General features: G+C 41.6%; 2 protein-coding genes across 2 annotated transcripts; both read left to right on the forward strand.

Moving 5' to 3' along the window:
• The first annotated feature begins 5,494 nt into the window (after positions 1-5,494).
• Positions 5,495-6,178, forward strand: LOC128125999 (uncharacterized). Its single transcript, XM_052763668.1, has one exon. It carries the CDS (start codon positions 5,495-5,497, stop codon positions 6,176-6,178), a length of 684 nt encoding a protein of 227 aa, XP_052619628.1.
• A 7,862-nt stretch (positions 6,179-14,040) lies between these two features.
• On the forward strand, positions 14,041-16,995 carry LOC128126001 (uncharacterized). Its single transcript, XM_052763669.1, has 2 exons — positions 14,041-16,047; positions 16,090-16,995. Exons 1-2 carry the CDS (start codon positions 14,041-14,043, stop codon positions 16,993-16,995), a joined length of 2,913 nt encoding a protein of 970 aa, XP_052619629.1.
• The last annotated feature ends 339 nt before the right edge of the window (positions 16,996-17,334 follow it).

The following is a 17,334-nucleotide window of genomic DNA, read 5'->3' on the forward strand; positions in this document are numbered from 1 at the left end:
TTTCCAAAATTAACTTTTAATTTTTATCATTTTAACCCAGCCTTTTATTCCTTTTTACGAAAATGGTCCCTTAATTTTTCTTTTTCATTTTGACATGTATTTTTTTTATTACGAATTTAGTATAAACTTTTATTAGAATTTTCTTTTACAATTTTCTTTCTATATATTTTCTATAGCTTAGATTTTTTCTATAAATTTATTTTTTTACAATTTTTTTATAAGAAACTATTTTTACAATATTAATTTTTTTATAAATAATTTGTATCTATGTATTATGTATGATTTTTAAGATTTCTCTATTTTTAATTATCTTTATTAATTAATTTTTTATTTTACAGAAACTACTTTTTATAAATTATACTTATTAAAATCTTTACGAAATTAACTTTTGATTTTCTTTCGTTTTAGCCCAACTTTTTATTTTTTATTATGACTTTGATTCTTTATTCTTTTTACATTTTGACCTGTATTTTTTTGTTTTATTACGACTTTAATTCAAAATTCGTTTAGTTTTCATATATTTTCTAAAACTTAGTTTTCTTTATAAAATTATTTTGCTACAACTTTTTTATACGAAATCATTTTTATTAACTTAGTTTCTTTTATAAATAATTTTTTATCCATATGTTTTATATATGTTTCTTAAGATTTATATATATTTTTATATCACATATTTTTGGTACCAACAGGCAAGAATGCTCCCCAACTCCGGAGGGTGGACGGAGGTCCGTCGAAAAAAAAATAACGACGACAAACATGGAGATTACCAACTTATACGTGGTAGGGTTCCCTAATGGTGTAAGGAAGTCAGAACTATGGAAACTTTTTGCTAGATTCGGGCAAGTAGTTGATGTGTATCTGGGAAGGAAGAAAGACTATAGAATGAAGAACTTTGCATTTGTAAGATTCAGAGGAGTTGAAGATGAAAAAGTGATGGAAGAAAGGCTACAAGGAACAACATGTAGAGATGTTATACTTAATATCAATCTATCCAAGCATAAGAGGAAATCACTTCGTGCTGCCCACCAAAACATCCCCCAACATCAAAACAATAGAAATAACATCGCAACACACATGCCCATGTCATACCCTCCTACTGTAGGCTTTAGAGACAAACGTACCTTTGCACAGGTTATGTCGGAATCTCGAAGGGATAATATGACTTTCACTCGTACGATAACTTTAAAATCTGAAACGGCAATGAAAACATGGATAAATGGGAAGACATTAATTGGAGAGGCCCATAACATGGATCACATGGCGAACTTACCTGCTTCGACGTTCATCAAAGAAAACGTCAAATACCTAGGAAGTCTAAACATAGCGCTGGGATTTGGAAGTTCTGTGATGGCTAGAGAATTCCTTGAAGCTAAAAACATATGGCAAGATTGGTTCAAATGGATGAAACATGCGGAGCAATTGGAGCTACCATATGAAAGAATAGCATGGATAAAAATTATTGGTCTCCCGTTGAGACTGTTTGATGAAGAAAACTTCTCCAAGATTACGGGAAGTTTTGGTAAAGTAATAGCTCCCTTCGACAACATCCCAACCAGAAAAGACTACTCCATAGGGAGGGTAGGAGTGCTAACGTCCCAAAAAAAATGGATAAACGAGGAAATCATGGTTATGGCGGATGGAAAAGAATATACAATTGGTATAGTAGAATATACTGATGATTGGTCCCCATTCCATCCAGCTCCATTCGATAAGGTTGAGGTGGACTCTAATGAAGAAGGTAACGATACAGACGAAGGTGACGATGTCGACGATGAAGACGGTATCTCAGATACCTGGATGGGTCAAGACGACAACGATATTGAAGATGGTGAGATACCAAGATGACAACGATATTGAAGATGGTGAGATACCACCAGAAAAGTGTACAGAACCTGTAATCTCATCGGAAATAAGTTCTTCGTTGGAAATATGCCCATCACCGGCGGTAACTTCGACTCCCATAATAGAAATTAATGCGGTAGTTTACTCATGCAATAATGATACGATGATTCCCGAAAATACAGCGACTATTGAAATTCTAGAGTCAAGTACAACTGGAGGATTACATCAAGAGACACACGACACGGTGGTTCTTGAATTAATTAATAATGGAGGCATAATTGGACAGAAGACAACAACGCAACTTAACAAATTGGGTAATGATTGTAACCCTTTTGGGCCTTCACAGAATATACCATCCTACATAGCCCAAAAGGTTAGAAGTAACTCTCGGTTGGGCCCAGACAGTGGTGAGCCAAAAATTAAAAAAAGAAAAAGAAATTCAAATTGCTCCAAATCATAATCCCCATTATTCACGTTCAAATCCATGGAACCCCAAATTGATACTCCCTAACCCCCTACGGACAATGGTATTGGTGAGATTGATATTGGCGTGCCTTCATCTCTGGATCTCAATAGGAATCTGAACATTAACACAACTACACAAGTGATTGTGATGATGTTCGTGCCGACTGTTCTAGTTCGTGTGCAGACGAGATCATTCAAACTATTGAAATTGGAGCGGAAATTGGGTTTGAAATTGACGCAGGAAATCCAATTCTTGCCGAGATTGCTGGTGATACTGGAGCTATCCACGGTTGCCAATGAACTGCATCTCCCTCAATATCAGAGGCATAGGAGTAGATGCCAAGGTGAACTGGGTTAGAAGATTGAAAACTAAATACAAAGCAAATTTTGTTGGTCTCCAAGAAACACAGCTCCTTGATTACTCTAAGATTAATGTCAGTGGTTGTTGGGATTCTCCGGAATACAACTTTGAAGGGGTAAACGCTAATGGAAGATCAGGTGGTCTAATCTCCATTTGGGACACTAGATAATTTCAAAAGTTAGAGGTGATTAAACATAAATTCTTCTTAAGAATAATTGGTACTTGGAAAGGAAGCACTGGCAACACCATATTTGTAAATGTATATGGTCCTCACACTCCTTTGGAGAAAAAAGAAACATGGCGTGAATTACTTCAAATCAAGCAAACAAAAAGAGGTAAATGGTTAATCTTCGGTGATTTTAACATTGTAAGGAGGAAGGAGGAGAGATTCAGATCCCAATTTTGCTCAACCAGTGCATCAGATTTTAATCGCTTTATAAGGCTAGCTGAGGTTCATGACTTTCCCATGTGTGGTGAAAGATTCACATTCATGAGTAGAGTTGATGCAAAGCTAAGCAAACTTGACCGATTCCTAGCTTGCTCGAATTTTTTGGCTACTTTCCCCTCAATAACTGTTACGGCTCAGCCCCGTGATCTATCTAATCACTGCCCAATTACACTAATCTCTGACAGTGGAGACTTTGGATCTCCCTCATTCAAATTCTATAACTCGTGGTTAATGTTAGATGGTCTAGATAAAATTGTACAAGATGCTTGGGCTGGATTTTCAGGATATGGTAACGCGGATTCATATCTTGCGGCTAAACTGCGCCACCTAAAGGAAGAGATAAAGAAGTGGAGAAAGATGAACACAAAAAGGAGAAACAAGAGTTATTAGACTCTAAAGAAAAAGTTCATAATATTGAAAAGACTGCTGAAATAAGGGCACTCACCTCAGAGGAACTATCATCTAGAAGTAATTGCCTTCAGAAGATACTGGAACTTGAAAGATTGGCAGCCATGGACCAAAAACAGAAGGCGCGTCTGAAATGGACTATAGATGGAGACGAAAACTCAAAACTATTCCATGGATACGTAAACAGTAATAACAGGAAAAACATAATTGCAGGTCTAATGATAAACGGAAGATGGGCTTCAGAAGTGAAAGAAATCAAAGATGAGGCTTTTCAGTCTTCCAAAACAAATTTAAGGAGAAATGGATTTCACGACCAAAACCTGTAAACTCTCATATCTAATCTATTGGCATGATGGACACTATTAGATTGGAGGCTCCATTCTCTATTGATGAGGTGAAGAAAGCAGTATGGTCATGCGGAGGAGATAAGGCCCCAGGCCCTGACGGGTTAACTTTTAAGTTCTTAAAAAAGTATTGGAGTTGTGTCGCTGCAGATATCATGAGATTCATACAATATTTCGATGAAACTGGTTCTATAGGTCGGGGCTGCAATTCCTCGTTTATCACTCTTGCACCCAAGGTTAAGGACCCGACATCACTTTGTGACTACAGGCCAATCAGTCTAATTGGCTGTATGTATAAAATTATCTCAAAGATGCTTGCTACCAGGATTAAAACAGTTGTTAGCAAGGTGGTTGGTGAGGAACAATCGGCTTACGTGGAGGGGCGAAGCATTCTTGACGACCCACTAATTGTTAATGACTTATGTGGATGGGAAAAAAGTATCAAGAAGGAGATCCTGCTATTCAAGGTAGAATTTGATAAAGCCTTTGACTCCATAAATTGGGAATTTTTAGACTCGATACTGCTTCAGATGGGTTTTGGCTCGAAATGTAGATCTTGGATACATGGGTGTCTAGCCTCGTCTCGTGCATCTGTGATAGTCAACGGATCTCCTACCAAGGAGTTCAACATCACAAAAGGCGTAAGACAAGGAGACCCTCTCTCACCTTTTTTGTTCATAATAGCTATGGAGGGATTGAATGGTGGAATGAAATATGTTGTTGAAAAGGGCATTTTCAATAGCATTCAAGTACCGGGTGATGGTCCAGCAATATCCCATCTATTCTATGCAGATGATGCGTTGTTCGTCGGTGAATGGTCGAGGTGAAATCTAAAAAACCTAGCACGCATTCTCAAATGTTTTCATGTTTCATCAGGTTTGCGAGTAAACTTTCATAAATCCAAGGTTTTTGGTGTTGGGGCTTCTAACACCGAAACTGCACAGTGGGCACATATTCTTGGATGCGAGGCTGGTGTACTCCCATTCACCTATCTTGGGGTTCCGGTTGGAGCCAACATGAACCTGATAAAAAACTGGAACCCAATCATTGAAAAATTTCGAAACAAACTCTCTCGTTGGAAAGCTAAAACCCTTTCATTTGGCGGAAGGCTTACCTTAATCAAAGTTGTTCTAGGAAATCTTCCTACCTATTACATGTCATTATTTAGAGCTCCCATCGGAGTCATTGTAAAACTGGAGAAGATAAGAAGGAAATTTTTAGGGGGGGGGGGTCACGAAGAAAAAAATAAAATTAATTGGGTTTCATGGGAGAATGTTATCGCTCCTAAGGAACTTGGTGGCTTGGGAGTCGAAGCAATTCGTACACTGAATGTTGCTCTCATTGTTAAATGGTGGTGGAGACTTAAATTTGAACCCTCCTCACTATGGGCCAGAGTCATTGTAGGACTTCATAACCTGGGAAATAAACCTGTTGAGTACTTAGCAAAAAAAAGAATAACTGGAGTTTGGAAGAATATTGTTGGAGTTAAAAAGGATATTGATGCACTGGGACTTAGTTATAATGATATCTTCATGCAAATTGTCAAATCTGGGGATAATACTCTATTTTGGCATGACCCGTGGGCTGCTGGTGGTGTAAACATGAAAACAAAATACCCCAGATTATATGAACTTGAAAAAAAGAAGTCATGTAAGGTTTCAGAGAGAAAAAAACGAAGGCGGGAATATATGGAATGGGAGATCATGTCCTATTGTTGCTGGTTGCTCCTCTGAACTAGAACGTCTAGTCAACGACATGGATTCGATACGGTTACAACCTGGGGTCAATCAGCTGTCATGTTTACTATCGGCGGATGGAAAATATAGGGTGGACCTCCTTAGGAAAAAGATTGATCAGGGCTTCAACGCAAATGTACACCATTTTCAAATAAGTTGGTGTAAACTCATTCCAATTAAAGTAACTACATTCATATGGCGTGCTGTGATGGGGAAAATACCGTCGGCTGTAGCCCTCTCCTATCGTGGGGTTACTCTCGACACTTGTAATTGTAGCTCATGTATCGGTGGAATTGAATATGCAAATCATATTTTGGTGGAATGTCCTTATGCGAAGTCAGTCACGAAGTCCATACTTAACTGGTGCGGAATAGATCAGATCGATTTCCATAATGTAGAAGAAATTACTTCTTTTGCAGCCAACTGGGGGAGATGCCCTAAGAAAAGGGAACGGTTAACAGCCATTTGCTACGGGATGCTGTGGAGTATATGGAGAGCTAGAAATGATCGGATATTCCAAGCAAAATTCATCACTCCGAATGGTGTGGTGGACAATATCAGAGCTTTAGTTTAATTGTGGGTAAAATGTAGAGGTAAAGGTGGTTTTTGTAACCGGGAAGAGTGGCTCTCTTGTCCTTTTTCGTCTTAGACTTAATTTTCTTTATATATGTAATATGTAACCGCTAAATTTTCCCTCATAGTTTCTTACTACTTGGGTGTGTTTTTATAGATTGGCCGTTTCCAAAATTTTTTTTTTTTTTATAAATTATATTTATTAATCCATTTTCTATATTTTATAAATATTATATTTTACAACTTTTTTACATCTTTGTTTTTTATTAAATCATTTTTATAAAATTAGTATTCTGTAGAAATATATTTTTTCATAAAGATTTGTATCTTTGTTTTTATGTATGTATTTTAAGATTTTCCGGTATTTAAAAATTATTTAAAAACATCATTTTTTTATTTTTTATATATTCATTTTCATGCATATATAGTTGTAAAAACATGTAAAAAATTGAGTTTTTTTTATATATTTGTTATAAGAAACTAAAAGTACACTGTACGAAATGCATTTTTATATTATAATTAAATATAATTTATCACAAATTACGACTTGCTTATTGACCTATTATATTTTCCGCAACATTTATCCCCTCCACCGCCCAATTCCCTTTATTTTATAATTTTTTACCAAATTTTAATTTTTTTTAAATCTGGTAAACACTTTTTTTTTTTACAAATTTACCAAACTTTTTTTACAAATACATTTTGATAATAAATGTAGCATTTTGATAGCATTTGACAGAAATTTTGACACATTTGCATAATATAAGTAGTTTCTAATTAACTTTTGTCTTTCATGCACACACAAAATTTGGATGCAACGTCCAAGATACTGCTACTAGTTACAACTTATTACATAAACAATATATTAAACCATTTATTTGTTTATTTATAAAACAACTTGAATCTATTTCAATTTGTTTAATTCTATTTTGATAAAAAGAACTATAAGCAATCGTGACTATAAGCAGGGGATGTATGTGTGTTTCAACTGCAACAAGGTGGGCGATTTCAAGGCTGAGTGTCCTTGTTGGCATCATCATGTGCGATGTAGGCTCCAACACCTGCAATTTTGATGATCAACGGTGAGCATCAGGGTCGAGTTGAGGTTCCGAAGGCCAAGGGTTGGGCCTATCATCTTACAGTTGAGGAAGCCATGCAATGCCAGATGTTTTGTTTTTACTGGTGTGTATTTACTTATCCTTTATGTTGATTATTCATTATCGTATACTTATTTTTATGTCTGTAATTAGGTACATTCCTAGTAGTTTATTCCATACCTGCGTTTGTATTGTTTAACTCTAAGGCGAGTCGGTCCTTCGTATCACTGTCATTTAATAGGAGTTTTGATGTTGCTCTGGGAAAACTTGATATTCCATTAGAGGTCACCAAATTCGATGATTGTACACTTTCAGCCTAGGAGGTTTATCGTGACTACGGGTTAGAGATTTTCATAGCAAAGTTTTCGATCGACCGCGTTCCCATTCTTAATAGAGAAGTCAATGTGATTGTGGGCATGAATCGTACAGTTGGTAATCGTTAATCAGGATGGTATATTGGTCGACCCAAGCAATATTATGGTGGTGATGCAGTGAAAAGTTCTGACGACTTCCTATGAGATTTGAAGTTTTCTGGAATTAGCAAGATATTATAGGAGATTTATTCAATATTTCTTCAGGATTGTGGTCACATTGACCCGTTTGACAAAGATGGGTGTTGTTTTTTGTTGGGGTCCTGAGCATCAAATAACATTCGAGACTTTAAGGTAGAAGTTATGTGAGACTCCTGTGTTGACCCTTCCCAATGGTGTTAATGATATGGTAGTTTTTGTGATGCATCAATCATGGGGTTCAGAGTCAATCTTATGCAACGGGGTCGAGTAATTGCTTATGCCTCAAGATAACTAAAGCCTCATGAAGCTAACTATTCGACATGTGACTTAGAACTGGGAGCAGTAGTCTTTTCTCTCAAGATTTGGAGACACTATTTGTATGGGGTTCAATGTACCATTTATACAGACCATAATATATTGAGGTACTTGATGGATCAACCAAATCTAAACATGAGGCAACAAAGATGGTTGGATGTTGTGAAAAACTATGAGTGCGAGATCCTTTATCATCCAGACAAGGTCAATATGGTGGTTGATTCTGTAAGTCGGATACTTGAGATGATCAAGAAGGCCCAGACCGAGGCAGTCAATGACGAGAATTGTAAAAGAGAAATGATTGTAGGGCAGATTTTAGCTTTCAATATAGATAATCGTGGTTGAACTTGCATGGTTGGGTTTGGGTTTCGTATTCAGATGGGTCCTGACAAACATTGATGGATGAGGCACACAAGACCAAGTTTCCACTTCATCCAAGAGCTTCAAAGATGTATAGAGACCTAAGACATAATTATTGTATCCCTGTATGAAGATGGATATGGCATGGTATGTCGTGAGATATTTGACTTGTCAAAAAGTGAAGATTGAGCATTAGAAGCCCCATAGCAAGTTGCAACCTCTTGATATCCTAATGTGGAAGTGGGATCATATCACAATGAATTTTATCACCAAGCTGCCAAATATTCCTCGTGGGGTGGACATGTTTTGGGTGATTATCGACAGGTTGAACAAGAGTGTCCACTAGCCTATTTAGGAGAACTCCTCAGCCAAAAAGCTCACATATATTTATGTTAGGGAGGTGGTTTCTCGACATAGTATGCTAGTTTCAGTGTTTTCTAATAGGGATGTTCATTTTACTTCTAAGTTTTGGAAGAGGCTTCATGATGAAATGGGCATACAATTACATTTCATCATAACTTATCATCCTCAGACTGATGGACATAGTGAATGATGATACACACTCTTGAGGATATGTTGCGAGCATGTGTACTTTACTTCGGTAAGAGTTGGGATTCATATCTACCATTGGCAGAGTTCTTCTATAACAACAACTTTCATTCCAATATTGGTAGGCCTCCTTTGACATGCTTTATGGGAGGAAATTTTAGACACCGATTTTTTAGGGAGAGGCCGGTCAAAGAGTTATGAGAAGCACTAATGTCGTGATCAATACTACCGATCTTATTCAGTAGGTACGTGAGAGACTATAGACTGCTCAGAGTGTTCATAAGAGTTATGCATACTGACATCGATTCGATCTTGAGTTTCCGGTTGGAGATTTCGTGCTTTTAAAAGTTTCAACTTAGAAGGGTGTCATTCGGTTTCAGAAGTGGGGCAAGTTAGGCCCCAAGTATATTGGACCATTTCGGGTTATTGCTTAGGTAGGCAAGGTTGCCTACCATTTGGACCTGTCAGGGGAGCTTAGTCAGATCCATAACACTTTCCATGTTTTTTAGTCAAGGAATTGCATAACAAATGAATTCGTTGTTGTACCTTTGGATGATAGGTGGACGAGTATCTGAACTATATGGAGAAAAAAATTGTGATTTTGGATAGGAAGACGAAGATCTTACACAAAAAGTAGTTGGATTGGTAAAGGTGTAATGGTAGCACCGAAAGATATCAGAATGGACTTAGTGTTGGAAATGGGTGTCCAATATCATAACTAGTTGGTGTAACTTTAGGAATAATAGAAAAGTCCTTTTTGAGTTGCCCTCAAAAGCAATAATAGCTAAAAATAGTTTTAGGATATTGAGAAAATAGTTTATTAATTTATTAATTGTTAATAAATTAATTAGAAACTAGTTGAATTAATTGGAATTAATCTAGTAGTGTAGGGACTTAATGTTAATTGTTCAATAGTTGAACAAATAGAACATTCTGGAACCCCATAGGTGGTGGACAGTTTTGGAGACTCCATAGAGGGTTCCATAATTATTCGAAGTAACATATAAGGAAATGTTTTGAATCATGATTAAATCCGATTATTTCATTGATTCAAATCAGGGTTATCCTATTACCACCACAACCTTGGGGTGCTCATATTTTCATCCCTCATATTCCTCCTAAAAGGCTGAGAATTTCGGCCCTCCCTTTTCTCTCATCTCTCTCCTTAGTTTATAGGGTTCTTGACTTTTGGGTGTGAACCATTAGATGTACTCTACTTTGGGTAATAGTCCTTCAAAAGCAACTGAAGATCAAAGGAATCAAGCTTCAAGGATAAATCAGATTTATCAAATGTAACGTCCGGTTCCTGGTATGTATTTTAAATCAATTTATTCATTTTTGAACAGGAACTTGACAAGTTAGAGGCCCCAAACTCGTTGAGTAGGAACAGAATTTGGACGCGAAACTTAAAGTCTACTCGACGAGTCGTGTAACATCCCAAAAACACAGACCAAAAATTTCATTTTTAAATACATTATTATAAAACCAACAGTATAAGAAAACATCCATAATATCATGTCATGTCAAAACCCAAGTAGAAATAATCAAAACATATTATCATAAAACAATATCAGAGTGTAATCCCAAAGATCTCGTGTGCGGAAAACCATAGTGTGATGCGCTGCGATCAAGCCGACTCCTTTCCTTTAAACACAAAGTACCTGAAACCAAAATTGAAAACCGTAAGCACGAAACTTAGTGAGTTCCCCCATCATACCACATACCATACAAGCACATAACATATATACTGCCGGGCAATTCTGGGGTGCCCGACCTACCCGATACGGCCATTCTGGGGTGCCGACCTACCCGTACGACCATTATGGGGTGCCGACCTACCCATGCGGCCATTCTGGGGTGCCGTCCTACCCATGTCAAGCCATTCTGGGGCGCTGACCTACCAATGTCAAGCCATTTTGGGGTGCTGACCTACCCGTCGGTCCTAACAACCGACCCTCGTGGACTATTCCACCCCTACTGCTACTATCACATATATCATAACATAAACATACTATCAGACATATCTGGGGTGTCCGAACTACCCTTCAGACCTAACAACCGAACTTGGGGACTATTCCCCACCTACTACCACTATCACATATAACATACCATGCCAGCATATAACATATCATCACAACATATAAACATATCATCACATACTGTCAGACATATCTAGGGTGTTTGGCCTACCCTTCGGTCCTAACAACCGAACTCTACTACTATCACATATAACATATCATGCCAGCATGTAACATATCAGGTAGTAGCAAACCTAGATGATATCACATAGACAATCATCTAGCATAGAACTCCTACTGGTGGGCCGACATTGTGGCCGTAGACCCACCGCTACTGGAAGGTAACTCACCTCACGCTGCTGAAGTCCCGAAGACACAATCCCCCACTTGCTGAAGTCCCGCAGACTCGACCCCAACTGTTGGTTGGCAGATTCCCGAACTGTCAACACCAAAATAACACACAATTAATAATTGGGTCCCAATACATAACCATACGTACATTCTTTGGGTAACTACTACATTACCCCTAGCCTGGCTTATTCAATCCCAAGGCCCAATCCGTAGGCCCAAAGTCAATTAGGAATCAAAGCCCAACACATGGCCCAATTTTCCAAATTGGGCTTAGGCCTATACATGGTCTCATTCTAAGGCCCAACATCATATAATCATTAAGGCCCAAACTATGGCTCGTCTATTGCCCAATTTTCCAAATTGGGCCCAAGCCCCTTACATGGGCCTTACCCTAGGCTATTAAATTACTCTAGACCATTTGCTTGATCTTGGATAGCCCATTTAATAACCCAATCATCAAGGCCCAATAAAAGGTCCAACAATACACCCAAGTGAAATTAGGGTTTTCACATAAAATGATGATTAGGGTTAAGTCTTCTCACTTAACCCATTAAGTCCAATATTACTTAGATTAATTTCTTGACAACTGATGGCGTGCCTAGGGCAGCACAACAGAGTTGCATCCAAGCCTTAGAACCGGGCACACCAGCCAGATCCAGCCCAGCAGGCTCAGCGCCCGCTGGCGCCCCCGGGAGCGGAACGCCCAGGCGAAAGGCTCGCGCCCGCCAAGTGACGCTCTTCGCTCCAAGACAAAAGTACGGCCAGGAGACAAACAGTGGGTTCAGAGCATTACCGTCAAAGCCAATGAGAGCGCTCTGACAGTGGAAGGCGCATGACCCTCCAATCAGCTCCTCTGATCCTGTCTCCCCAAAAAAGCGATCATGTCTGGTACGGACCAGGCAGGGGCGCTAGGTATAAAAGGGCGCATTCTCACACTAGCGAGGTAAGCTCCCAAACCGACCTTGAAAGAACAAACTCAAACCCTAAAGTCATCCTAACTTGACCGTCGGAGCGTTCTCCCGGGAACTCCTCCCGGGAAGCGGCTGACGACCCTTGTTCTTTGTGATCTTGCAGTCACAATCAGGCAACCAAGAAGGTCCCATCCCAGAGTTAGAAGCGAGGTCTCATCAAGAGCAAGGTTCCATCATTTGGCGCCATCCGTTTGTGAGACGAAGAACACAAACAAAAGCACGAAATCAAGCATCAATGGTGTCCAACGGTAGCGAGGGACGACCAGTTAGTTCCATCCGTCCCATGGCAATGTTGGACGAAACGCCACCGCCTACAGCGACCAGTAGGCCAGTTTTGGGCGAAGGAAGTTCTACAGTAGCCGCCAGAAATATTTCGCAACCGTTGTCGTCTCAGCAAAGAGCAACTCCGGTGGAGCTACTTTCGCCCACACAGCTTCAGACGCCACCGTTCTTTGCGCCGCCGCTGCAACAGACGCGGACAGTCCACTCAACTGCACCTCCATCGAGCCACATTTTCAACCTTTCACCGTCGTTCGTAACACCTACATCGTTCCAGACGACTGGTGGACAGAATTCTGCAACGCTATTACCATCATTGGCGCAAATCACGATGAACAACTCACCACCCGTATACCCAACGGTCGGAGCATGGACTGGACCGACTATTCCCCCGAACAACAGCTTACAACAGCCGATAATGATCAACCCTGTTGCGACCATGCACCCTTTCTCCACTAGACATCCCCTCCAGTTACTATTCCAACCATACCCCTTTTATGGACCAAGCCCAAGCTACCTTACGCCCCTACAACATGGAATGAGTTCGCAATACCAGCAAGGGACGTCAACTGCACCAAACCAGGATGGTTTTTCCTGGAGTGTAACATCTCCGTTCGTTAAAGAGCTGCTGGATTACGAAATACCAAACACTGCGAAGCTCCCGACGCTTAAAACGTACAATGGAACCACCGACCCAGATAGCCACATTGATACGTATGAATGGACAATGACGTCGTTAAAACTTAACGAGAAGTTTTGGTGCACATACTTCCCGACGACGCTCGATGGCAACGCCGACACATGGTTCAAAACGCTACAATCGGGCAACATTTCAAACTTCGCTCAGCTCAAATACCTCTTCCTCACCAACTTCATGCAGCTACGTAAATACAAAGGCGATTCTCATTCAATTATAGGTTGCAAACAAAGGGAGGGGGAGACTGTTCGAGAATACTTTACAAGGTTCATAAATGCTACGCTGGATGTACCGGGGCATGACGAAGGGCTCATCGTTGGTGCTTTCACATGGGGACTCTTGCCTGGGCCCCTCTCGCAAAAACTCATGGGAAAGAAGCCTTTAACTCGAGCTGAGTTGAAAGAAAGAGTGGAGCGGTACCTACGGCAGGAAGAGGGTGAGGCAGCCAAGCAGGCCTACTTGAAGGCTATGGCGATTAGACATCACCCCTTGACCCACGCGGACTTCCGAGGGGGAGGAAGACACTATGGCCAAGCAAGAAGACCATCACCGCGTTTCTGACCATTTATTAAAGACGACAGACGGGGTCGCCGCCCAGAAGTATATGCAGTGTCTGAGAAACAACAGCCAACCAATTCGTCTAAGAGTCGGTACTATGAGTACCACAAAAGCAAAACACATGATACAACTAGTTGTTCGGTGCTAAAAAAGGAGATGGAGGAGAAACAACTTAAGGGAGACCTGGTGGAGGTGGCGCAAAGCCTACGCGCCAAATTCGATGCTGAGAACGCCAAGGGTCCATCCCGCGAAGGAGTTCAGCCCAAGGAGATATTCATGATACGCAGCAAAAGAAGTAGGGAGGAACAGCGAGGAGAGCAAATCACTGTTAAGCCGCCCGTACGCGCGCTCACGTTCTCCATACAGGATCCTCGGCCAGACGGTTGGAAGGGCGACAACCCTCTGATAATACAGGCATCCATCAAAGACGTGACTATCCACAGGGTCTATGTCGACACCAGGAGCTCAGCAGACATCATCTATGAGCATTGTTTCCGGCTTCTCCCGGATCGCTGGAAAGACAATTTTCGACCTACGACGGGTAGGCTGGTGGGATTCACCGGCCACAGCCTGTGGCCGTTGGGCACGATCCACCTCCCCCTAACAATCACTAGCCATGAAAAGCAGCGGAAGAAGACCGCCCTGATAGACTTTGTGGTCATTCGACACTCAGCAGAACACAACATCATCTTGGGAAGGACCGCCCTCTTGAAGCTAGGGGCCGTACCTTCAACCATGCATGGGATCATGAAATTCGACACACCAAAGGGCAAAGCCACGGTTTTGGCCACTCCGCCCAGAGAATTGCGGTGCTATACGGTTATGCAGCCAGTAGAAATAACCAAAGGGCCCAAGAGGCCCAGGGGCAATCCGGAAAAAGGGAAGGAGGTAATTAATGAGGGATATCCCGATCAGCCGATCGATGTTGGAAGCGACCTCCTAAGCCACACGAGAAGAGCGCTGGTTGACCTGCTCAAACGCTACAAACATGTATTTGCTTGGACCCCCACATATATGGTGGGGGTAGAAAGGAAGGTCATCGAACATAAGCTGATGATCAAACTGGGGGTAAAAGAGGTTAAGAAGAATAAAAGGGTACAAGGAGGAGACCGTAACAGGGCGATCAATGCAGAAGTGTCTAAGCTGACGGAGGCCGGAATAGTAAGGGAGGCGACGTTCCCAACATGGATCGCAAACCCAGTTATGGTCCGTAAACAGGATGGGTCGTGGCGCATGTGTATCGACTTTTCTAATCTAAACAAGGCATGCCCTAAAGATTGCTACCCACTCCCGGAAATCGATCAGAAAGTAGAGTCGCTACAGGGATACAAGCTAAAATGCTTCTTGGACGCATACAAAGGGTATCACCAAATATTGATGAGCAAAGAAGACGAAGAGAAAACAGCCTTCTATACAGACCATGGCACGTTCTGCTCCACCAAGATGCCTTTCGGGTTAAAGAACGCAGGGGCGACATACCAACGGCTAGTTGACTCGATATTCGCCAAGCAAATTGGAAGGAATATTGAGGTATATGTAGATGATATGGTGATCAAGAGCCCAAATGAAGAAAAAATGCTGCAAGACATCGAAGAGACTTTCAAAACATTAGAGGTAACCAAGATGAAACTAAACCCAGCCAAATGCACGTTTGGAGTGGAAGAGGGGCAATTCTTGGGTTACTATGTTACTAGACAAGGCGTCCAACCTAGCCCGATCAAGGTCGATGAGTTCATCGAGACGCCAACCCCAAACTCTCTTAGAGATGCACAAGGTCTGAACGGGAAGCTCACAGCTCTAAGTAGGTTCATCTCAAAATCTGCCGACAAGGCTATGCCACTGTTCCACACCTTAAAGGGATGCATCGAGAAAAACAATTTCCAATGGACGAATGAAGCTGAAAAGGCGCTCCAGAGAATCAAGGAGGCACTGCACAAGCTGCCGACACTGGCAACCCCCATCCCGGGAGAAACATTACAAGTGTATCTATCGACGTCAGGTGAAGCGATATCATCGGTATTGGCTGTGGAAAGGAAAGGAGAGCAGAGACCGATATACTTTGTTAGCAGAGCGCTGCAAGGACCAGAACTCAATTATCCCACGTTGGAAAAATTGGTGCTGGCACTCATTTACGCTGCGAGACGATTAAGGCGATACTTCCAGGCACATTAAATCGAGGTACTCACAAGCTACCCCATTAAGTAGATCTTGCTTAAGCCGGAGACGTCGGGTCGGCTGGCCAAGTGGGCAATTGAACTAGGAGAGCATGACATAAACTACCGCCCAAGAACAAGTATCAAAGGGCAGGCGTTGGCTGATTTCTTACTAGAAATTCTTGACGGAGGGAACCCGGCGAAAGAAAAGGTGTGGGTAGTTGAAAAGGCCCCTACCGACGATGGTTCATGGACCCTATACACGGATGGAGCGTCCAGCAGGGAAGGCTCAGGGGCGGGGATGATCCTGAATAGTCCAGAAGGAGAAGAGGTAACCTACGCCCTCCGTTTCGACTTCCATACATCGAACAACGAGGCAGAGTATGAGGCACTGCTCGCAGGATTGCGACTCGCCAAACAGATGGGTGCGAAAGCTGTAATAGCACTAACCGACTCAAGGTTAGCAGCGAACCAAGTCAATGGGAGTTTTGAGGTAAGAGACCAAAGAATGGGAAGGTATGTAAAGATGGTAAAGCAACTGGTAGGGTCATTCGGCCAATTTACAATCAAGCAGATACCCAGAAGTGAGAATAAAAGGGCAGACGCTTTGAGCAAGCTAGCGTCCACTTGTTTCAACCACCTGTCAAAGAAAGTTTTAGTGGAGGTGCTCCGGGAGAGAAGCATTGATGAACAGCAGGTGAACATCCTGACACCCGCAGGACCCACATGGATGACGTCGTTCCGGGAATACCTCCAGAGAGGGGTGTTGCCAGACGACCATGACGAAGCCAGAAAAATACGTATAAAGGTGCCCTCATATGCAATGGTGAACGGGGAGTTGTACAAGAAGGGGTTCACGTCTCCATGGCTAAAATGTTTAGATCAAGCCAAGTGGAGAGAGATATTGCAGGAAGCACACTCAGGGCAGGTAGGCGCACACGAAGGAGCGAGGCTTTGACAGGAAAGGTGCTACGAATGGGGGTATACTGGCCAACGATACATCAAGACGCAGTAGAAGTAACCAAGAAATGTGGGGAGTGCCAATCTTACGCCCCAGTCCAGGTGGAACCCCCGGCACCGCTAAGCAACATATCCAGCCCGTGGCCTTTCTACCAGTGGGGCATAGACATAGTGGGTCCATTCCCAGAAGCACCAGGGAAGCTGAAGTATATGGTGGTAGCCGTAGATTACTTCACAAAGTGGATTGAAGCTGAACCATTGGCATGCATATCTGGGAGGCACATGATAAAATTTGTGTGGAAAAACATCATGACAAGATTTGGAACACCTAAGGTTC

This window comes from Lactuca sativa, chromosome 5 (assembly GCF_002870075.4).
Source record: "Lactuca sativa cultivar Salinas chromosome 5, Lsat_Salinas_v11, whole genome shotgun sequence".
NCBI lineage: Eukaryota > Viridiplantae > Streptophyta > Magnoliopsida > Asterales > Asteraceae > Lactuca > Lactuca sativa.

Excerpts from the sequence above, each read along its gene's own strand:
- LOC128126001 (XM_052763669.1), top strand. The coding sequence starts at position 14,041 with ATGGAGGAGAAACAACTTAAGGGAGACCTGGTGGAGGTGGCGCAAAGC. Across the intron at positions 16,048-16,089 it reads GATTAAGGCGATACTTCCAG|ATCTTGCTTAAGCCGGAGAC; the intron begins GCACATTAAATC and ends CCCATTAAGTAG.
- LOC128125999 (XM_052763668.1), top strand. The coding sequence starts at position 5,495 with ATGAACTTGAAAAAAAGAAGTCATGTAAGGTTTCAGAGAGAAAAAAAC.